Source organism: Hirundo rustica, chromosome 6, assembly GCF_015227805.2.
Source record: "Hirundo rustica isolate bHirRus1 chromosome 6, bHirRus1.pri.v3, whole genome shotgun sequence".
In the NCBI taxonomy this organism is placed as follows: domain Eukaryota; kingdom Metazoa; phylum Chordata; class Aves; order Passeriformes; family Hirundinidae; genus Hirundo; species Hirundo rustica.
In genome coordinates, this window is record NC_053455.1 from 15,665,946 (window position 1) to 15,689,702 (window position 23,757).

Genomic DNA, 23,757 nt, shown 5'->3' on the forward strand with positions numbered 1-23,757 from the left:
GCAGTTTCCCTGCTGACTATTCCAGCTGACTGTTCATTGCAGCTCCCTCTCAGGAACAAGTGGCTCGCTGCTTCAGAGCAATGACTGAAGTTCAGAAGTGGCACCTGGCCTTGCCTGGTCTCACTCTGATGTAGAGGAACAAAATACTGTGAGTTACACCCTCACACAGAGCACACGTGGGTGAGGAGAGGGAGAGCGGTGTGGTACCAGGTGTTAATTACTGACATCTTCACTCCCACACCCAGGAAGATGACTTCTGGCAGCTCCCTAAATTAGACAATGTTAACATTTTTTGTTACAGGCTTTCTGTCACTGTGCAACAGTGCTTCTAAGCCGGCCAACCTCAGAGGAGAGGATGCTTGATGTCTTTTTGCTAAGGGGAGGCTTTCAGCACTGGAAAGGGGTAGGCCCTGCTTCAGTACAGGCTGATGCCAGGAATGGACAGTGTTCATGGTCAGTTCTGGTCCTGTGCTCTGCAACTGGAGCCACAGGAATTCCACATCTGAACTCACTCCTTCCATCACTGCTGTGTTTTCTCAAACACAGCAAGGCTGGCTCTGGGCTACAAGTGGTCACTGGGGCCTCTCACTGCTTTTTTCCTGTGGAAAACACAATTGCCTTTGGGCATTCTCTCCCCCACTCCTCCAGTGAATTACAGAAACTGCAACATAGAGGAAGCACGACCCTGTCCTGATCTGAACCGTACTTGCCAGCAGGCTGCAATTCCTTGTTTCACACCTGGTAGGTCTCGGAATCCTGGGCTTGACTAGCCCCCACTATGGGGGTGGCTTGGCAAACAGGCCATCACTGGGTTCCCTGTGTCTGCCTGGATCATGGATGGAAACAAAACACTACAGCAGCACTGAGAGAAAACAAGACAGTACACAGTGAACAGTTCTTTTAATTTTTTTATATTGAAGTTAGATGTGCAGTTACAGCTCCCATAACAATTGCTACCAAAAAAAGATCATGTACAATACCCAGAGTTAAATTTAAAAGCAACTAGGAAAGGGCCCTGGGGGTCGATGACACATGGAGCATAAGTTATCAGTGCCCTGGCAGCCAGGAGGGCCACCCTTGTCCTGGGGGCACCAGACACAGCACTGCCAGCTGGGCAAGGGAGGGGATTGTCCCCGCCTCTCTGAGCTGGGGCAGTTTTGGGCACCACAATATAAAATACATACAAAGCTGTTAGAGAGTCCAAAGGAGGGGCAGGAGGACTTTGAAGGGCCTTGAGGGGAAGCCATGTGAGGAGTAGCTGAGGTCACTTGATCTGTGCAGCCTGGAGCAGACGGAGGGGAGACCCCACTGCAGTTACAACTTCCTGAGAGGGGAAGAGGAGGGGCAGGCACTGATCTCTTCTCTGTGGTGCCCAGTGCCAGGACTGAGGGAATGCCCTGAAGTTGTGTCAGGGAAAGTTTAGGTTGGATTTCAGGGAAAGGTTTTTCACTCAGAGGGTGAACAGGCTCCGCAGGGACGTGGTCACAGCCCCAAGCCTGACAAGAGTTCAAGAAGTGTTTGAACAATGCTCTCAGGCACAGGGTGTGACTCTTGGGGTGTTCTATGCAGGGCCAGGAGTTAGATGTGATGAGCCTGATGGGTCCCTTCCACCTCAGAATATTCTATGTTCTATGAAACTGCTCAGCTGAGCATCTATGCTAAACTACTCTTTGTAAATAAAGTGGTCAGAAACAGTTAATAGTGAGAATGATAGAAGTCTACCTTTGCTTTTCAAAAACCATTAACATGGAAGCAGAATAGTACCCCATGATAAAGAAATCCTCAAAAACTAGAACTTTAATATATGTTTTGGGGTCTAACTACATTAGGCTCCAAACTTACAAAATCTTAATTTTTAATTGTAGCTAAATGTAGTCTTAAAAGTCAGTGAAACATCTCCTGTCCCATGATTATCACAGTGGTTATAAAAAGAACATTTCATACTGTAGCAAAATACCAGGACGCTGCACTGTTTTCAGCAACATTTATAAAGTAGAACTGGCTGTAGGCTAAAATCAAAGCATATAACAAACCCCCTCCCCCATGCTTACTTTGTAATTTAGTACCTCCTCCTAGCTCTTAAGTTCCGATGAGTGAATTAAGATAATCTGACAATTTTTTCACCACTGTTCAATAGTAGAAATAAGGGCTTTTTTAAATGTATAAAACCAGATAGAAGACTCTTTTGCAGCAAGCCTAAGCTCTGCTTTCCCATCTGCGAGCAGCCCCCGGGCTGGGTTCAGCCACAGCCAGGCCCATCCCAGCCGCTGAGGGCAGGAACAGGCACCTCCCGCGCATCGCTACAGCCCGAAGGGAGGAGACACAGCCACTGAAGCAGGAAAGGCGGGAGCGCGTCCCCTGCACCGAGGGCAGTGCAGGGGAGAGCCCGGGCGGGTGCAGCGCAGCCGCGGCTCCGGGCCCCGGCGGTGAGCGGGGAAGAGGCGACAGGGAAGCAGCAGGACACGCTGCTCCGGTGCCAGCCCTCCCCCCCGGGAGACAAGGCCGGCTTTCACGGGAATACAAAGATGATCGGTACTGAAATCCCTCTAAGTGCAGTGTAAGCATTTGTTAAGAACATGTTTTAGGTGCTGCAAATGAAAGAAGTATAAGACAACATGATGATGGTTCCTGGACAGCAGGATTTTGATGAGAAGCCAAAAAAGGAAGATGCCTTTTCTGTTTGCCAGTGAGCATTGTTTTGCCAGTTGTCCTTTCAGACCCAAACCCTCTCAGTCTAACTACAGTAGTACTGCATCCTGTTAGTCCGTCGCCTTTTCCGAGACTGAAATTCTTCAAAGAAGTGCTGAATGTCTTCTCTTTTAACCACCTAGAAGAAGTATGAAACCCAAGTTGTAGTGCAAGACCTTAATTAAAGGATCCTGTTTTATCTCCACACATAATCCACAAAGCACAGAAAAGCAAATACCCTGAATTTTCTCTGGTACAGCATTCCCGTTGCACGCGACAGAGAGGATTAATGCCCAAATTCTATTGTAGATAATACGAACAGGGAAACGAGTTCCCCAAAGGCAGAACAAACACATGGAGCAAAGCTTCCAATGGTATTTTAATGACTTTGACCTCTTGCTTTTACCATCAGAAAATTTAACACAAAGCAAGATTTTCACTTGCTCACTTCATGGTCATTCCAATGTAACTATGAATGGCAATACAGCAAGTCAGCAAAAAAAAAACCCAAAAAACAAAAGGCAAGTTCCTGCAGGGAAACAACTGACAATCTAAGAAAAAACAGAAAATTTAAGAGCTTTTCTTCCTGAATATCTTACCTAGAGCAAGAGAACTTTCATTTAAATGTAAGAACAGCTCTCAGTACCTTGGAGACAGGAACTTCTGTGAAGTTCCCATTATCTCTCAACAATGTCATTAAGGAACTGTTAAACTTGAATGAAATAAGGGATTTATGAATTCTACTGCAGTACCAGCAACTCCAACAGACAAGAAAAAACATTACAACAGAACATCATGGTATTCATCACCCAGACCTCAACAGTTCTTTAAAACACGTTTTCTGGCAAACAAATTCTGGAAATTGCACCTTACCGTTCCCTCATCTGCAAACCTCCTGAGATAGTCAGTCAGTTCTGTCTTTAAATCATTGTATTCTGGATGACAAAGAAAATAAAGTAAGATACCCAGTTTTAGTTTAACACTGGCTCAAGAACACAACTTGTCCTACTTCTTGTCATCTGTTAGGTTTATTTCAGACAACTCTAGGTTTGAATTAGATTAATAATAATAATGTAAACATGAGAAGCCTAATAATTTATGAGACTAACCTATGTAGTGTGTCTGTTTGGGTTGATTTCAGAGAAGGGCCTAGAGATCAGTGAGTGAATTAGTATAATTAACTAAAAGACTGCCCCTGATCCCAGCTTCCCCCCACAAAGCCTGTGTGGGTGGTGGTGGAAAGGCCCAGCCTGTAACTCGGGATTGGGACACTGTCCTCACCAGAGTGCAGAGCCCTGACTGCAAGAGAGAAACACAGCTCCAGGTACAAAACCCCTCAGCACGGCCTCATCCCTGTGCTCTGGAGCAGAGCTACAGGGGACGCCTGGCGGGCACTGCCCAGCCAACAGGAGATTGCCAAACAGAATGGGGTAAGATAAATCAGCCAGTCAGCAGAAGTTCAAATTAATGTTTAAATATTCACATTACAATACATCACCATCATTACAGTATCGAAGATGTTAAATAGGGTGAAAGTTCAGAGAGGACCAAGCCTGACTGAGGTGTGCAACCTGTCATAGAGCTGTCTGCATGTCACTCCAAAATTGTTTGACAGTACACTGCAAGGCCTGATATCAATCTCTTGTGGCAAACTATTCAGGTAAAGTGTGTTAGGGCAGATTCTAAAAATGAAGTTGTATTTACCACAGATGAGTTCCACTTGCTGGACTCTGTTCATACTGTTAAGGGTGTCCATTAAAGGATCTCTTCTCTCTGTCTCTTGGTCACTGGTACCCTTATTTTCATAAGCCAAGACAGTGTCACATTCGTCTGTCAGGAACTGGACTTCAAGCTCTGAATACATTTTCTGGAGAATAAAGTAAAATTTACTTTTATGTCACAAAACTTCTCAGATGGAGGTGCTCTCCTCCAATCCTTGTTGTGTTCTGTATCACAAATAACAACAATAAAAATAACACAGTGAATCTGTATCCAGTATTTCAGAGTCTCCTGACAACAACTTCCAACCAACACTGGATATAAGCAGCAAAGAAAAGACAAACATTTAGAAGCCCTTTCATGTTATATTAATTCCATAGGATTCAGTGTGAATCCTTATGTGGAGTGAAGGGAAGTTTCAGCATTAAGAATATTCACACAGATTTTACCTAAAGCTTCTCCTCAGTGGTTGTCTGGGAGCTCCTCCCTGCCCCTCCCACATCTGTGATGGTAATGAAGAGAACATACATACCAGACAGTCCTCACAAGTGCATAATTTGCTCCTCCAGTTCGATGGCCAAAAGGTAGCAGTATCTTTTTTTACAAATGGCTTGCTTTGGAGCTCTTTCAGCTTGCAGACTGGCTCCTCACTCTTAGTAACTACCTGAATTAAAATGAGAGTGGTCAGCACTCTATAATGCCGCTTCAAAGACACCCTGTTCTTTTGGGCATGTCCTTTTCCTTAGGCAAGAATTTTCTTTTGTCTCAAACACATTTATTTTTATAAACAACCTCTATTTACCATCCACATGAGAATTCTGATATGGTTTCAACAATTTCCATGGGAAATTTCTGTAGAAATTTACTGCAACACTCTAAGAATTTAAGAGCTCACAGCTGGACCATCGTGCAAGTGCAGCTGCACCATGTATTAGAACAAACAGAAGTCACCTCAGCGTACTGGCCAGGTGGCTGAGAAGAAGGGACAGATGTAGCCCATCTGCAAAGAGACATTTCACCTCTTGTTCTGCAGCCTACACCGTGCTCCACAGAGACTGCAGCTCTGAAAGGTCACTGACTGAAGAGGAACATGGGAACAGATTGAGCACAGCACCCATTCCCTGAGCCTGTACTGAGTGAGGGGAGCTTTCACTTCAACTATCAGCAGCATGAAGATGTCCAGGTCAGAAAAGAAGGTACATTTTACCTCAGGACAGGCAGGCCCAGAGCTAGTGGATGGCTCATTAAATTGTTCCAATTGCTTTTCCTCCTTTGTGTCATGGTGTTCCATTCCACTTTCTTTTTTTATGTCTTTCTTCTGCTCTTCATTTTCCTCTACCTTCAGGACAATCCCTTCATCTTCAAGGGAGTTTGCTTTGGTCAAAGGAGGAACTAGAAGATACATACCCACAAGTAAAAATACTGTGCCAGAAAAAGTACAGATCACTACAGATGTTCTCTCTGCTTCTCCTATCCTAAAACACTCTGCTTCCCAAAATCTAAGCCCTAGGAGAGGGAAGAGGGTATCACAATTCGAGAGTTCTTCACCAAGATGCTTGTCCTTCTTGATACCCCTTGCTAGCTATCATAGTTTCAGTAACTGCCATGTGCTTTTTTGCACATGTCAGTTTGTCAGAGTTTTTCATTTTCTCCAAACACACCTCAAAAACACCACCACAGATTAAATACACTAATCTCTTGTTTATTTAAAAAAAGTTTCTGTTTTGATGCCAATTCAAGTATGTGCCCTGTGACAAAGCTGGTTAGAAGCAGGAAAACCAAAAACAGACAAATGCCCTGTTCCGTGCTATTTACATTAGAAGGAAAAGAACTCCAGGTAGCCATCCTTGAAAATACCATTGAAATTTTAGGCACATAAGAAATCTATCAGCAGTTGATACAAGTAGTGTTTTTTAGGAGACTATGAGAAACTAGCTCTTTCCACAGAAAATCACGTCATCTATCCTTTTAAGTCCACAGAGCTGAGAGAGGCCTGGTGTGACCACAGGGAACATGTGTCCTGAGCACAACCCCAGCCCTGCTCAGATTAACATTAAATATATTCATTTCATGTCACTATCATTCACTCTTTGCGGCCCAAAGCATCTGTGAGAACTGTTTGCCTCACTGTTTCCCTTAGGATGGCTATTCAGTTCTTTAATCCAGTTTAGAAATTAAGTTCCTTAAGTCAAGTATTAAATCTTCAACCATTTTGTGCTAAACATCTGTGATAAAGTAACTAAAAGCAAGCAGCACAGAATTAAGAATGAAAACTGCTTTTTTTTTTTTTTACACAAGTTACTGCCACCCCACATGTTCCACTGCTGAAGGTGATTGTCCAATAAAATTAACGAGTATCATTTTTCCAACCACTTAAAGCCAGTATTACATAATTAATCAACTACATATGAGAAATACATGCTCACAAAATAATGGCTCAGATCTCTTAACTTTCTTTACCTGCTAATTGCGATGCATAAGCCCATAGGAAATGGCAATGTTTCATGCAGGCCTGGCACACCATCTCATGGAAGTCTCCACTTTCAGGGGGAACTGCACCAAGGTGCTGTCAGAAAGAAGCAAGCACACAGTACTGAAGCACTCATATTGGTCACTGAATTTGAGAAGAATTAAGTCCCAAAGCTGTCCATAAATTGATGAGAACTATTTGGGCAATTAAAAGCACTTAGTGGCTTTCTTCTGAAAAAGTATTCCTGCAAAGCGCATAGTATGCAGCACAACACTCTTTATTCATACAGTTACAATACAAAAGAAATACAAAAGACAAAAAGTTTACAAAAGAAGTTTATCTACAAGAACACATTATTGAAGCAAATCATCTCTTTTTTACTCTTTGATCCCGCAACTTCAAACAGAGAATTTCACTTGTGCCCTTCAAGGCACAAGAGGCTGAATCCTTAATGCTTACCCATTTACTAGGGCACTCACTACAGTGCTTGGCTGCTTTCTAAAGACTTCCCCAAAGTTTGAAATCAAGAATGAACAGCACAGTCTGTTCTATGCTACGTAAAAGAATTAAGAGTTTAAAAGGCACTCTTTTGAAGGAAAAACTATTCAGGTAGTTGATGATATGCCTCAGCAAGAATCTTTTCCTCATCAACTATACTGATTTTTCTAATTAAAGAGACAGTTATAGTAATTATTTTATTCTGCAGTGCTAACCTTCAAAAAGGTAGGACTCTTTCCAGTATTTTTTTAACTGGAGTGGACAGCAGTGCAGGATTACTTTCAGTGCTCCTCTGCATAACCTGAAAACAAATGCCTTGGAACTCATGTAATAATCTCTTTTGAGAACTACAGCAAACTTCCCAAGTAAGAATTACCATAAAACCTAACCATCACCAACTTGTTCCTGTGCAAATGGCAGTTCTGCTATTTATAGTTTCCTTACCCTTCCATGGAACCAGTCTTCACAAACTATGCATTGAATCATCTCATCTGGAATCTAGATGAACAATCGTTTTGTTAGCATTAACAGCAACCTCCAGAATCTTCCACAAGTCTCAAACTGCACTATCATGCAAATCCTGCTCAGGTGAATTGCATTTCCCTCTTCATCCCCCACAGGGAGCTGCCATTAGTAAGTAGTTAGTGCTTTGTTAGTCGGTTTGCTTCCCTCTGGTTCAACAGCACACTTCATCTCTCCTATGACTGAGGCTGTGGAAATCCCATTTATTACTACAAAACCAGTCTTCCCAGCAGGGCAAGACTTTCTCACAGAAAGGTGAGATAAAAGTTAATACACTACTGGTATCCTTTTCCCTATAAGCAGAAATGCATGAACAGACAGCTCAGCAGAAGAAAGATCCTGATATTCACACTGTCATCAGGTCTATAAGATGCCAGAATCGAACTTAACTGGTCACCATCCAGGACAGTTTGAAGTGCTCTGTTATGAAACAACTATTACTTCATTTTCTTCAGAAATGTTTTTAACTGTCTCTGAACTTCAGAGGGGGAAGCTTATAAAATGCTTTTTTGGTATTTGAAAGAGTTGTGTCTTCCCTGTTCTTTAAAACACCTGATTTCTGTGACTGCAAACAACAGCATGCACATGCAAATCCAGTGATGTGTTTTACTGTTTCAGAGAGACAAAAAAGTCTGACTAGCATCAAGGACTGTAGCTAGTGCTACAGGACAGGACAGACACTCCCCATTCCCAGAAGCCTTGCCAGAGCATTGCTGCAGGCATGGGGAAGTAGGTTCTGGTCTCTGCTAACACATGCAATGTGTTTATTCTGCACTAGCCACATTTCTCAAGATGATGATAACCCTGTCCCCTAGGGGAACTCTGCAACTTCAGGGAGCTGCAGCACCATTTTGTCCAAATGATGCCTTGTCCTCCTCATCTGTCTCTATGGCATAAACATACCTTACCATTTAAAAAAAAAAAAAAAAAAATCTATCAAGTAATTACTTCAGACAACCAATATGGAACATAAGGATTTCCTGAAGTGGGATCTTCCTTGAAAAGCAGCTCAGTGACCACCCTTTACACAATATCTAACATAAATACCATCTATATAAGATTACTACTAGATTTTGTAATTCTTACCTCATCTTCAGGATCAGGGTAAGGTCTCTTACAAGTACAGTACAATCCATAGAAATTGTCATTATATTTATTTCCTGAATTCACCTTGACCTTTTCCTAGGAGAAAAGGGGGAAAAGTCTCAATAGACAACACAATAAAAACCAGTAAAAACACAGTTTATGTTCCCCCTCATTTCCTAAAAGCATCATTATTTTCATCAATCTGACTATACCAAAAGGAAGATATTTTCCAGACACCTCTGCTCAACACTGAGCAGCAGACAGGACACATGAGGAATGCTAAGGTTCAAAAGCAAAGGGACAAAACAGTCTATTCACCTTTGTAACAAATGGCAACTGCAGTGCCAAGACAGATTAATGGACAAATGTTGAAGCTCACTTAACCTGTACAATTTAATTTTCACTGAACTGAAGCAGAAGGAACAACCACGTAGTCCATTTCATTGACTCAAATGAGAAATGGTAACACCTCAAAATCGTCACAGGGGTCTCTGCACCCTGACTTTGCTGAGTAGCTCTGAATCCATTTCAATTCTCTCCAAACAAACTAGGCATACACACAACCCCTGTCGGTTTCAATGCTTGGATTGTTATTAATCCTGGGAGCACCACTGCAAGCGAGTCAAGCAGCATCCTGCTGCTGCTTCCCAGAAGTTTACCAGCTGCTTGACAAGTTCAAAATGCCCTCCAAGTACATAAGTACAGGCAGCTTAGTACAGTAAAGAACCATTGCATCAGTAGGCTCTGGTGACAAAATATTAAGGCACTAATGCCACCACAAAGAAGGAAAGGGAACTGTCCCTCTGACAGCAGCACAGCCTTAAATTTTCTTAATGCAATGGCAAAATTGCACACCAAAAGGTTATTCTGAAACAGCTTAAAGCTTATGAAATGTATTAGTGCAGAAACACTACACCCTGCTTCTGTAAGTGTGCTGACCATGGATGCAGAACTGCTGCTCGTGGATGACAAGTATCAAATGTTCCTTCTCCACCCAGCATTCCCCTTTGGTCCTTTAACATCTTTATACCCTGCGGTAATATTCCCATCTTTTTTAACTTCCTGGGAAGACTGGAGGCATCACATGAGTCGGCACTGGCTGAGGCAAGGCACCAACCTCCCAAGACTGTTTTGATTCTGAATGCCTGAAACACGTCTGGACTTACCGGGAGTAACTTGCACTGCAGATTTTTGAACTTGCTATTTCCACAGTCACAGCGGAAATTCCTGGAAAGAAAAACGTAGCGCTTCAGGGTTTAGATTAAGCGAGAACACGCTGAGTTTTGCATTCTTAACAACTCCCAGCAGTTCATCGGGAGCCACGACAGCTGTGAGGGTCCTACACGGCCGCTCCCGCCCCCCGCCCGTACCTCTTGGTGTAGAGCTCGAAGAGGCGGTGGGTGCCGTGGCACTCGTAGCTGCAGGCCAGGCAGATCCCCGCGGGCTCGGCGCCGGGCGGCGTGCAGGTGCTGCAGGCGTACAGCGCCTGCCGCTTCACCGCGCCCTGCGGAGACACGGACCGGCCGCGGCGTGAGGGCAAGGACACCGCCCCGCCCCGGGTCACGCCCCGGGCCCGCCCCTCCGCCTCAGGCTCCGCCCCGGGCCCCGGGCCCCCGGCCCCGCCCCCACCTGTGAGTAACTGCAGCGCTCGTGGTCGCTGCCCCCCAGCACGGCCCGCGCTTCCTTCTCCAGCTCCTCGTTCTCCGCCAGCACCTCCGCCAGGGACACCACGGGTTCCTCCGCGCCGCTCCCGCCGCTCCCCGGCTCGGCGCCCTCGGGAGCCGCCGCCTCCATCGCCGGGCCGCGAAGGCCGAGGAGCGCGAAGCGAGGCGGGAAACCCGGAGCCAAGGAGGCGCCAGGGGGCGCCACAGCGGAAGCGGAATCGCGCGCGCCCCACGTGACCCTGGGCGGTGCGTCACCGCGGGGTGGGGCGGCCCGCGCGGCCGGCACGTGACCGGCGGGGCGGGCGCGAGAGCGGCGATGGCGGACCCGGTGGCGGCCACGGACCCGGGCCCGGGGCGGGATCTGGTGGCGGAGCTGCGGGGCCGCGACGGGCGGACGCTGACGGTGCGGGTGCCGTACCCGGCGGCGGAGGAGGGCGAGGCGGCCCAGCTGCGCGGGCTCCGGGGGGCCCTGAGCGAGCTGCAGGAGCGGGTGGTGGAGCTGCTGGCGCCGCTGGTGCAGGAGGAGCGGGCGGCGGCGGACGGCGCGCCGCGCGGTGAGTGGCGGGGGGGACGCGCCAAGGGGGCTCCGCCGGCCCCGGGGCGCCGCCCGCGCCCCGCACCGGTCACCCGCGCCCGCCCGAATTCCGGCAGGTGCTGGCGGGGATGACGACGACTATGATGACGACGTGGAGGATGAAGACGAAGACGAAAACAACGTGGACGCGGCGGTGGGCGGCGGTGACCCTCCCCTGAAGCGGACGAAGGTGCAGCAGCCGTGAGGGCGGCGCTGGAGGCCGGGTGCGCGCCTAGACAGCCGCGTACGGCTGTACCGACTGTAAGTGTCCCGGGCCCGCTGCGCGGGCCGGCTCCTGCGGCGCTGCTGCTCCTGTTTAAATGCGAAATGTCCATCCCGACAACTGTTTCAATACGGAAGCCTTTCCGAAAGGATGCGCCTGGGTGTGAGCAGCGTGGTGTTTACGGGGTGCCAGTGTTATGCTGACACCAGATTTTTGGTAAACTAGTTGGCAAGTATAAAACTTTCCTGACAAATCTGATTGGTATGTTTTTTAATAACTTATTCCGAGTCACAGTATTTCTTCATGTGATACCACTTTTAAAATAAAGCAATAAAACCTGAAGAGTTATTTTGTCAAATACGATCTTAAAAAGTACAAGACAACTTGGATGGAGAGAAAACAATATAAGATCACTACAAGTATCAAAATTAACAAGCATTTATAGGATTGTGCCTGTTCCTGTACAATCCTGCAGTGGAAGATTATTTTTGCCTATCATCTACTAGGGTTTAGTCACTTGTCAATCAAGAAGCCTCTGTGAACAGGTATAAAACACTCTTGAGTCACTGCATAGAGCCTGAGTGTTCTGTAGAAGAATTTAACAGCCTGAATGAATAGTGTAAAAAGCATTTTGGGGGGTTATTTTCCTTTTTTTTTTTTTTTTGTGTTCTCCTGACACAGTTTGTTTATATTATGGAAAACTGAGCAAATCTTGAGATTTACGTATGTAGGACAAAATGTGGAAATAAATTAACTTTTATGAGGACAAAATTGTCTGCATTGATTTGAAATGCAGGGAGCAGTCAGAGATGAGGTCCAATAAATGTATCCTTGAAATTTATGTACTCAGATACTCAAAGATATTCTTCTGTCGGCAGATGGGATAGAGGCATAACTAAAAAGACCAACTCAGAAGACTAAGGAGGTTTAGTTGCCAAGGATGAGAGAATGTTATACTTAACTCCAATCTTGTGTCAGGCTGCAACATCATCAAGTGATAAAATGCTCTAAGTATTCTAGGGTAGATAATTTATGGCAGGAAGTGTCTTATCAAAATGACAAAGGCAACACTTTGTACAAAGAAGTAGTCTGATAAATGTATCAGAAGTGCTCTTTCATATGGTCTATGTTAAAGTGATGACATCTTATATGAGCTTTGTTCTATAATTTTGGAAGCTTCTACACCTGCATCTGAGAGCAGTGTTTTCCCTTTTCCTCCAGAAATGATATGAACTGTGTGATGGCTGAGAAGTTTAACATTAGGGGGGAATTTGTGGCCTTTACATATAAACTGTGCAAACAGACCACTGGTGTATTATGGACTGAAAACCTTTGGTCTAAAGCAACAGACCCTAACTTAGCACAGGAGTAAGTGCAGGTAACATTCCAGTAATAGGATACTTCTTTTATTCTGTTAGCCTGGACACGGAATATGCTGCACTGGGCTCCAGAAAATACCAATGAGCATTGAGTCAAAAACTAACACAAATTTCTGCCTTTAAGAATCCTTGCTAGTCCTTACTGTAGCTACCAAAACTTTCAAATGACAAAAGAGCACTCGAGTTTCAGGGGACCGTATGCAATTCTAAGTTTAAGGTTTGCTTGTGGCAAAAGTGCCCTCACTCAACAGACTTCATTTTTCTAAGAGTTGCTGCGAGGTTACCAGGCTCAGGAAGCTTTAGTGTGATGTGGTTCCCTACCCTCCTACTCCCCTACAGTTGTGTTCTGAACTCCATCTGGTCAGCTGTGGCCCTGAATTTTAGGCAGAGGTGAGCCTCAATGGAAAAAAAGATGCTATGTTCTTCACCTCAGAGAGACATAGTACTTTTGTACCTAACCAGCCTTCACGTGGGCACAGAACAAGATCAGTTCACCAAATCTGCACTGTTCAGTGAAGTCTGTACATCTTACTAATAGAACTTCCTTTTACTGGCCCAAAGCGGGCTCAGTGGATTTCCTCACTAAAATAAAAGGGAGAATGCTGGTATGTTTGTATGATATTAAAAGAGCTGATGGGATACTAAATTCTTGGTAGTATTTTGATGAGAACCAATTACTAGTTACAAAATGTTACAACAAAAATGTCAAAGCTTGCCTCCCTCACAAAGACTGGGATTATATGACATACTCGTTACTGTTTTGAAATACTGAATTTGCTGGCTCAAACAACTTTGAGGCTTCGTGAAGGAACTTAACAGGTTGCAGTGTTCGGTGTTTAAAAAAAACAAAAAACAAAACAAAACAAACAAAAAAATAAAAAACACACCAAAACTTTAAGTCTCAAGTATGCAAGGCACTCAGTTCTGTGAGGGAAAGGAGGCAATCCCATTATGCCCAGTAATTGGGGTACTGTCTAAAAGTGCAATGCCTTTCCTAGCTCCAAGGAAAGAGATCCACAGCCATCATTTAATTCCCACTCAGTCCATCTTAAAAGGTAATTTATGCACAAGCTATTATGAGTATCAGATTCTCTGTAAAATACCCAGTAATTGGTAGCTGGGACATCATGGGGCTTAATTTGTGGTGACTATGTTAGCACTCAGCAGTGTGAACACCTGAGCAGTGGTTCTGGGCACATGCACCAACCAAATGGATTAGACATGGGTCCTGAGGCCCAAGCTGAGCAGAAGTACCTTCTTATGGCTGTAGCATGTTCTTTCTTCCCAGAAGAAATCTGCATCATAAGGGTATCTTTAAGGAGACCTATGGTAAGTCAGTTCTTAAAATTTAACTACACGATAAAATTATTAAACTGCTTTTGTGCATTAGGTCATTTGTAGAAAAGTGGTTCTTATCAAAGACTGTGACATAAAATGCAGGATTTTTAAAGAACTAGTAAGAGAAACTAGAGAAAGAAAACAATGGACCTGGCAAGAGAAAATAAAGAGAGTTAATACCTATTCTGCACCAACTGGAATGTTTTGTTCCAGGAATAAATCAATACTCATTTTTAATTTAAAAAAAGGAATCAAATTTGTGGTCCTACTTTGCTGGTGGAAGAAGCGTGTCATAAGGAACACGTTTTATTGGAACTTACTTTTGTCCAAGTTTGAAGGGCTGCAGCCTCATGTTATGCTCTTCATTGGACCTGCTCCTCCATGGCAGAAAGTAAAAAACAGGCTCAGTAGCACTTACAAATATGTGGCAGACCCATTCCTGAGATGGGACGGGACTGTCAGGTGAAGGTCAAACAGCTAAAAAACTAACACTGAGACTGCTCAAGGGATGTTCAAGCAGTCTGACAATCCTTTATCTTGTGACACAAATGGATAAAAAGAAATCCAGGGTAAGTGGCATACAGATGATCATTAATCACCCTTGTGTTACAGCTACTCACTTTGTTGGCAGAACATTAAAGCTCAGAACATTGCAAAACTTCAAGCTTGATTATCCCAAAAGTTTGTAGATGATGTTATTTTCTGTTACAGGCAGGTCTTTGGTGACTCAGGCAATCAGCCTACAATACCTATAAATTTTCATAATAATCAAGTGAAAGTTATTTCACTACTTCTTTTTTTTAAATACTACAGTAAAAAACAATTTATCGTTATTTTTTATAGTCTTTCAATGATTTACCCTGTGGGTAAAATTTCACCTGGTGATGTTCTCCTGTTGCCAAAAAATGCTGGAAGCACCAGCAGAGCTAACTTAGCTCTTTTCCTACTTCCACTGTCTAGTATTTGTATACACTATGTTAATAGTTCTCCAGTGCTGCTTTCCACTTCAAGCTCAAATCCTTACACACATAGCATTTGCTTGAATTGGACTGTGTTTTTCTGTAGTTACTTGCAAAGCACATGCCTGTCAGCAGCTGTAATCCAAAACCAGGCTTCTGATGGAAAAGTCTATGAACACGAGCCTCTGTTTTGCAAGTCCCTGCCATGCCCAGCACATGCTCCACATCCAGACAGCGTGGGTCATCCCACCAGGCCTCCTAGCGAATTTGCTAAGGGTCACATGCTTGCATGACAGAAAATTAGGCAGTTCTTCCCTATCATCTTCTATTTTTGATGCTTCCTCTTATGTTCTTGGCTCTTTAAATAATTCCATTTGCACACAATGTAACTGTTCAGTTTAAAACCATAGGGTCAAGTTAAAAACAGTCCAGCCAGAGGTATCTCTCACACAAAGAAACACCAGGATTTGGTTGCATCCCATCCAGCAAAGCCCCAAAATTTCAGGCTACAAACAAGTAATTAGGACACAGAGCATAAGAGGACAACAAAAATGAACTGAACACGCACACTGAGGGAAGGACATGAGCACAGGCTACAGCAACTGATGGCCAGCACTGCTGTCTGGCATGAAACACCCAAAAAAACCCCACTAAACAAAAAACAAACAACAAAAATGAAAAGCTATTGATAAGTATCTGCGTTAATAGACTTGTGTTTATAAACATTGAAAAGTTTTTATTTTTTAGATAAATAGCATAGTGATTTTAAAAGTTGAGAAACAACACAACTTAAAAGCTCTGACTCCCCAAGATACTAACTACTCGTCAGAGGTTATAATTTACTCTTACTCCAGCATACTAAGATGGCAGCTTCCTCCTTTTCATATTGCACTTAGAACTCAAAACCTTCTTGCAATGGCTACATTGTTTTTAGGTCCTAGCACCAACACTGACAATTCAACAGACAATTGAAACCATTGTCTCAAAAGTACCTCCAAGTGCAAACAGAAAGTTTAAGGTGTTAGAAATGCTATGCTTAAACATAGCAACACTGAAAATAGTATTCTCTTCCCAAAGCAAGAGAAAGATGACACTCTTCGGGATTCCCTTAATGCAGTCAGAAATGGACTAGCATTTGTCATGATTAGGAATGAACAATCACATACAGTTGAAGTTATAGTCAAGGAGTTTAGCTCACAATTCTGTTGAGCCTACTGCTTCTGAGAAGTATATTTTGCACTGTTTTCATACTTGTTATTTCCATCACGGCTGGGACAAAAATTTAGTTTTTCTCAGAAGAAACAAAAACAGGCAGGAAGAAAGAACAGATTCAGTCTTATTCAAAATATGCTTTTCCAAAATAGCACTGAAAAATAGAGGTTGAAACTATGGCAAAGAAATCTCAGTGGAATTTCAGTATGACTGAAGAAATTTGCGTTCATTACAAGAATGAGAAGAAGATATCTTACTTTGAATTTCTGGAAGAAACATGATTATCTGTCTTACAACCTGTTCGTAGTATACCCCAACCAGTTAACTTTCCCAAATTCAAAGTTTTTCTAATATATCAGTTCTCCTGTAATATGGTTTTGCATGATATCTGGAGTGAAATTAGAATGGTCATAAACTTCATTAGCTTGTGATTTTATCAAGTGACACAACAGAAGGAAATGCAAAAGAATTTCTATGCAGACCACAGGCCAATGCCAGCATAGGCTGCTTTTGATGTAGGAACAGTTTAAAGCACCAAGCTCCAGGCCTATGCCACTCCTCGCTGCCTGCCTACTACAGTGTAGGACTGTTGTGCTGACTGAAAACAAGTAGGCTACCACAGGAAAAAATGTACTTTTTATCTTTAAAGGTTTGCACAAACTTTATTCTTTGCTTCCTGTTTTTATATCCAAACTAATTTTTTAAAAAGTCATTAAAAACAGCACTGATGTAGATAATAAAAGAAAAAAAGAAAAAGCAAAGAATTGTTTTAAGTGCAGCTTTTATAATCACGATCTTAATTTCTTTTTTCCTTTTACATTTACCACAAATGAAGTATCTTTTCACTGATTTCACTCCAAGGGAAAACGTAGGAAATCACTTTTTTGCACAGAGGAGCAAAGCTGTGGACCAGAAACTTGTCTCCCCACAAGACATTTCAGATGGAGAGTTGCAATTTTGCATCGTTAAGGCAAAATGAGGAATACTTCCATCTTGTGTCACACAGGGCTCTCCCACTGACCACTTGATAGATCCATAATTAAAAACCTTTGTAGTTACTCATTTGTTTTAAATAGAAAACAGTCACTCTCTTCATTGCTTATCAGTCTGAAAGAAAAGGCTCTTTCCAGCCTTCACTCAGAACTTCAGTCTTGTGATTAGATCAAGCAACAGAATCAGCATCGGAGCAGCAACAGAAACTAGAAGTTGAGCTAAGTGTCAATCAGTTGTAATCTACTGATCTGATTAGAGGCCTTCACAAATGTTTGATGACGATTGCAAATAACAGCCAAGCAGATAGGAATGATGCAATACCCAACAGTTTTGGGGTCAGCTCTTGTACAGGAATAGAGGAACAAGAACATCTGTAAATATGGTATTAAAAATATTATCGTCCACAGCCAAAACGGCAAGGATAGCAGTCGTACTTTTAAGGAGTGTGTCCATGTGGTTCCTTCCTGTGGCTCCTTGGGGTGTTGCTGAATGTGCTCCAGTGCTAGTTTGTTGTAAGTCTCATTGATTTCAAAGACATAATAAAAAGCCGCAGCACTTGCTAACAAGTACAGCCCCACTCCAATCCAGCCCATCCTCTGGCGGAAGTTCATCATTCTCCATGCTCTGCACCTGAAACAAAAGGTGACAAACATTCAGTACTGCTTGGAAAAGGAGGGGTTGGAAAAGGTGGTTTCCTTAAGTTAACTTTCTATAACTTTGCATTACACATTAGTTAAAACAGCACACACATCAATTTCTGAAGACCTGGGTTTTTCCTACATCATAGAAAATCATTACTCTGCCAGCAACATGTTAATGGCAACAACATAAGAAGCTCCACTGATGGCTCTGGATAGTTTAGGGCCTGCTGGCTACCAGGATATACCTGGCTAATGTTAGGTACTCAGGGAACAAAACAAAACAAAAGTCATCAGTCGGGTAAGTTACTAACCCCATCTGCCCTCAATGTCTCTAGACAGAGTTGGGATAATATAAGTTTCTCTATAAATACGGAAAGTTTGGAAAGTTCTTTGATGCCTGCAAGACAAACATGCTGCTAAACAGCCAGGAATGGTACCACTGCTTGTCGGTGGTGCAGCAACATCCAGCTGTACTAAGCTCTACCTGAGTGCTCATTTATGAACCACAGAAAGGGACATTTTCAATTTGAACATGAGGTTCAAGGCTTAGGCTGTACTAAAGGTATGTACCTGCACACATGAAGGTGCTATAGCCATGTTACTCGCTCCTAACTGCTCTTCCTGTGCAGACATTTGCCACAGGCCTTCCAGAGGAACTGAGCTGCACACCTTCACTGCTCAATGCCTCGGCACAGAACAAAACAGACGCTCACCACTGGGCACTTTTCAGGAAAAGCACAAATTATTTATTGGAGCCCCACAGACACCGCTGGGCTCAATTTGAGCTGCTTCAGATCTCCAGCTGGCTGCAAGGGTCTAGGTGACTGGAAACACTCTTCAAGCCAGTCACAAACACCCCAGCTGGAGGACCTCCACACAAACAAAGTCATCACCTCCTTCCCTCCAAACAGCCCTTCCACAAGGCAGGGAGAACCACTGCTTCTCTGTACCTGACTAGGGCTCTCCAAAATAAAAAAAGTTTTTTCAGACCTTTGGGCTTTTACTTCTATCTTTTCCTTGAGAAGTGTAAAATCCATCTATGTAGTACTTTTTAAAGAAAATATATCAGGCCCTTAAAATATCAGGCAGAAATGCTTACTGAAAAATTAATTATGCATAGAAAACAGTAACAAATCATGGAAGCATTAGAAAATTTACCATAAATTATACAAAATCATTACACCATTCTAAATCACCCTTTCTGAGACTGACTAATCTGCCAGTTTGATTGGCAATCTTGAAAAATTTACTTCCTGGTTTTACATAACTGAGGGATATCCCCAATCCTGACATGACAGAATCTGGCAGGTCAAGGCAGCCCTGCAGATATTATTCTGGCCATCACACTGCTGCATTTATGGTGGCTAAAAGAGTCAAGCATACAGGGACACAAATACCTGAGAAGGAACAGTGAATACCTGCAAAGGAACAGTAAATATTTGAGAGAACTATTGCAGACTTAAGTAATGACAACTTCTCGTTCAGCTGATCCTTCTGTATAACTCAGCTGCACGTGTCCCTTTATTACCCCCAGTCAATACGTCTAGTAGAACAACTGAAAAAATCGTGAGAGGACCTGTTAATCCACAGGGTAAAAACTTGAACACCAGGTCCGCGAAATAAGCCGCTGCCTGTTTTTTCCAGCAGTTCGGCATATCCGAGCTGGCTCACGAGTTGTCGCCTTCGAGGACAACAAACCGTCCCTAGGTATATACATACTGAAAGCACAAACGCTATCAAAACAGCAGTAGACTTAAGAAGGTAAATACCAGCGCGTTTTGATCCTGCCCTTGAGCAGCAGCCAGAAGAGAAGCCCTAGCTCCCGGTTATACGAAAGAGGCTGAGGTTAAAGAGTTTACTCATTGTTATTCTCCTTTTTCGCACCCAACTCCAACTTGAAGCTTTTGGGCACACCCGCGAGGGTTCTCGGAGCCCTTCACCCCACTGGGGGTCTCCTCACGCGACCGCCCCCCGGACCCGCTCTCCGGGCGAGACGCGCTTCGCCGCCACGGGCCCCTTCTCGGCGCCGGCAGCTCCTTACCTTCCTCCGGCGGAGAAGGAGGGAGCGGGAGGGCGGCGGCGGGCGGCCCGCTCCCCTCAGCCCGCGCCGCGGCGCCGGGAGGCGGCGAGTCCCGCGGGCCCGCCCCGCTGCCCGCCCGCCGCCATGGCCGCCCGCCGGCACCGCCACTTCCGGCACGGGGCTACGGCTGCCGGGGCGCGCGGCCGCATCCGGGGCGGGCGCCTTGGCCGGCGGCCATCTTGGCTCGGGCGCGCGCCCCTCTGCGGCCGGAGTGGCCTCGCCCAAAATGGCGGCGCCGCGCTGAGGCGGCGCTCGGCTCCTTCGGGGTGGGGAGAGACCCGAACTGTGGGGTTTTGACACAGTGGCGGAGTGACCCCGTCGAGGGAAGTAACAGCAAAGATTACTAAGGAAGTTACAACAGAGACTGAAACGGTCCAGCAAGTGGCATACGTGTAGTCAAACCCCAGTATATGCTTATACGTAAACATGACGTAGTGGATTATTTCTATTAAATTAAATTATCAGGAGATATGCTTATTATCCCATGGCAATGGGGGTTGGGACCAGATGATATTTAAGGTCCATATGTTTCTATGATCTACTAACGAGGTGCTTTTAATGACGCTAAAAGATCATTTAAATTGACAGCAAAATTATACGGTTATGTGTGCGCTGTTCAATGACGGCGATGATTTGGGGAGAGTTTGTGTGTGCAGAACGTGTTTGCCTGAATTCTGAAACTGTGTGAGGCGAGCTCCGTGCCTGGTAATGCCGAAACTGCATGGCGTTACAAATTAAGTGAAACTTAATTAAGTGTTACTAAATTGTATCCTTAAGTCATGCGAAAACTACCATTTCTTAAAGAGAAAGCAGCAGCGGCCACAATCCCCTCTCAGACAGCTGTCATTAAGAAGGAGGCTAAAAAAGGATTTTAAAAGGAATGCCCAGTAAGAAATGAAAGATGCTAAAGCAATAACTTTTTTTTTTATGTTTAAGTACATAGGATCTTCTGCCACTTTTCTTGGGGATGTAGTAGGTGCATGTGAGACAGCAAATAAGAGCTGCTGCAAAATCTAATATCTGATGGCTTAGCCTGCTATGTTTGGTGTTTACAAATGGAAAGCGTTAGAAGCTGGTGTTTTGGATTATAGTCAGGACACCTGATGAACAAATGCACGGCACTGCAGATATCAGGAGAGAAAAGGGACACTGTTGATAGCCCATCAGAGTCAGAGACACAAATCCCCTGTCACAGAGCAACTTCACCTTAAGTCGTACTGTTCTGGGTTTTGGGGTTTTTTTTGTTTGGTTTTGTTTGTTTTGTTGCTTGTTTTATTTGTTTGTTTTTTGTTGGGTGTTGGTGGGGTGTTTGTTTGTGGAGTTGTTTTTTGTTTTGGTGGGATTTTTTTTGTGGTTTGTTGTTGTTGTTTTTGTTTGGGGTTTTGTTTGTTTGGAGGTTTTTACTTATTATTATTGTTTTAATGCTCATTGAACTAAAGGCCCAAAAGTGACACGAGATGGCGCCCAGCACCACAGGCAGAGCCAACCTGAGCAAAACACCCTGACTCCCAGGTCAGAGATTTTATACTTTTCTTCAGCTGAATGAAGATTTCATTATCTTTCCCAAAGTTTAAATAAACTATTAGTGTAGTTCTGATGACACATGTAGATATGAATAGCTACATACAGTTAATTACCCCTGGGACACTTCTCTCAACTAAATGGCATTCTTTCTGTTCTTACAGGTGGTGATGATCTAAAAGTGAATAAAACTCCTGTGTTGCTGACAGACCTTCCACACAAGCATGGCTATATTGCATTTTCTTATATTGAGGTTAGAGGTAATGATGAACCAGTTTATTTTAAAATACCCACCTAGATGTCAAAGAGAAGGGTTTCAGTACAAATTAACACACAACTGTGTGAATGCACGGCTTGGCAGTGGATACATGTGCTAAGTGTAAAACCTGAATTTGCACTTAAGATTCTGAAGAAAAATCAGTGAAATGTGTATCTTATTCCTACTTAAGAAGCCTGTCTTTTCACTGAATGGCTGGAGTCGGAAAGAGAGGATGGTTTAGGATTTAACCTGTTTGTAAACCAAGTATGTTAAAAGACTCAACCAGGAGTCTTCTGTGGTAACCAAGAACCTGAGATTGTGGCTATAAAGAGAAGGATGTAAAAAATTTGAAGACTTGTTATAACAATCACAAGCTGCCTTTGAAAGCTAAGGCATAACACCAGACAGAGTGATTTGTAGTATTTTTGGGCTAGATCTTAATCTCTACATAAATTCAGTGTTATACTTAATCTCTGCCATAGTATAGGAAGGGACAGAGCACATCGCTCAACTGAGAGTTTGTTGGTTGGCTAGTTTCAGCAGCAGGCCTCGGAGTGGGGAGGGAATAATACCAAAATTAGTAGAACAAGAAGCAACTGTTCTCAGCTTGAGACAAATTCCAGTCACAAGTGCTGGTAATAATAAGGGGAAAGTACTCATAACTCTGCATATTGAAATGAGAACATACACCTGGTGAGACTCAAAAAGGTAATATTCAGCTTGGGAAACCAAAGGAGAAGATAGAATTCTGCTGAATCCAAAGGAAATAATATTTAATGAACAGAATCAGATAATTAATCATGGGATTTTGTAGCATTAAAAGAAAAAGGTGTTTCACTTACTTTTGACATGTGACGTATTTTTATAGAAATTTTTGGTTTATTTTGAAGGTAAAACAAAAAAGCAATGGAGCAGCAAGAACTGGCTGTTCCAAAGAGGGCAGAAGCCAAGCGTAATACCACAGGTGATGGGCCAGAGGCTCACTGCCCAGGCCCAGTCCCACAGATCCTGAGCAATGCAAGCAGAGCACATCAGATTCAGCCAGGAGTACAGAGCATCAGGCAAGTAACAAGGCAGGTCCAAGGTCAAGCTGTGAAGGCAGCCCACAGGCTAGGGTCAGATTCAGTGAGAACTAGAGTCACACATCACCTAGCAATTGCCATGAAGATCCATACTGATTAAAAAAAGACTGAGGCCAAGCTGGGAAGTCAGTCTGTATCTCCAGACTCAGATAAACATGGCTTGGCACAGTCATGGCTGAGCTGGGGACATGTACTAACACAACACAGGTCATGATCTGAAAGCACGGGACTGGGGAAAGTGGGGCTCCTGAGCCCATGGGAGGGGTCAGGGGAGGATTGTTGGGACTAATGAGGCCTGTTAGGGTGCTCAGGATCCTGACAAACTACATAGGATAAATGAGGGTTGGCAAGAGGAATCAGAAGGGTGAGTTGTAATCTAATCCTAAACCGAAATTAGTTGGCCTTCCAAATGGAAGGCAGAAGCTGAAAAACAGAATGTATCTCACATCCTTTGGGGTGGATCTTATATTTAGCAGAGTTTTACTAGGTTCTCAGTGACAAGTGATCAAGTGTAGAAATTACTTCTCTGGCTTCATCCTCCCCAACATCAAGAAGTGAGAATCTAATAACAGAGAACTTTCTGACAAGATGACATGTGCCTTCTGCTTTGAAGGACACTGATCTTTAATTCATCTAGAACATCACGTTCCTGGATCTTTTCCTTCTTAATCCTACTCTAAACCAAGCTCTTGGCTAGAGAACTAGAATCCTTACAGACTGCATGTATGTTGGGATTCCAAGGAGAGAACTGACATAAATGAGGAGAACAGGGCACGAGCACATGTGCTGGTCCTGTGAAGATCATACCTAACCTTAAGCAAAGAGAGTTAGACTAGTTTTAGGGTAGGG

At 43.8% G+C, this 23,757-nt stretch overlaps 3 protein-coding genes across 5 annotated transcripts; 1 reads left to right on the plus strand and 2 right to left on the minus strand.

Annotated features, from left to right (window-relative positions):
• Window positions 1–895: 895 nt before the first annotated feature.
• On the minus strand, window positions 896–10,815 carry UBR7 (ubiquitin protein ligase E3 component n-recognin 7). Its single transcript, XM_040068219.1, has 11 exons — window positions 10,613–10,815; window positions 10,354–10,487; window positions 10,150–10,210; window positions 8,984–9,079; window positions 7,820–7,873; window positions 6,868–6,973; window positions 5,615–5,799; window positions 4,940–5,071; window positions 4,393–4,555; window positions 3,562–3,623; window positions 896–2,827 (listed from the first exon to the last, which is right to left on the minus strand). The coding sequence occupies exons 1-11, from the start codon at window positions 10,775–10,777 to the stop codon at window positions 2,735–2,737; spliced, it is 1,251 nt and encodes a 416-aa protein (XP_039924153.1). The 5' UTR covers window positions 10,778–10,815; the 3' UTR covers window positions 896–2,734.
• Window positions 10,641–11,789, plus strand: GON7 (GON7 subunit of KEOPS complex). The gene is made up of 2 exons (XM_040068220.2): window positions 10,641–11,201; window positions 11,299–11,789. The coding sequence occupies exons 1-2, from the start codon at window positions 10,964–10,966 to the stop codon at window positions 11,424–11,426; spliced, it is 366 nt and encodes a 121-aa protein (XP_039924154.1). The 5' UTR covers window positions 10,641–10,963; the 3' UTR covers window positions 11,427–11,789.
• A 4,041-nt stretch (window positions 11,790–15,830) lies between these two features.
• LYSET (lysosomal enzyme trafficking factor) lies at window positions 15,831–20,137 on the minus strand. 3 transcript variants are annotated; one of them, XM_040068635.2, is made up of 2 exons: window positions 20,008–20,137; window positions 15,831–17,955 (listed from the first exon to the last, which is right to left on the minus strand). In XM_040068635.2, exon 2 carries the CDS (start codon window positions 17,937–17,939, stop codon window positions 17,544–17,546), a length of 396 nt encoding a protein of 131 aa, XP_039924569.1. In that variant the 5' UTR covers window positions 17,940–17,955; window positions 20,008–20,137; the 3' UTR covers window positions 15,831–17,543. The 3 variants fall into 3 exon arrangements, with proteins under 3 accessions (XP_039924569.1, XP_039924570.1, XP_039924571.1); XM_040068636.2 differs by lacking the exon at window positions 20,008–20,137 and adding an exon at window positions 19,736–19,973; XM_040068637.1 differs by lacking the exon at window positions 20,008–20,137 and adding an exon at window positions 19,543–19,561.
• Window positions 20,138–23,757: the final 3,620 nt, after the last annotated feature.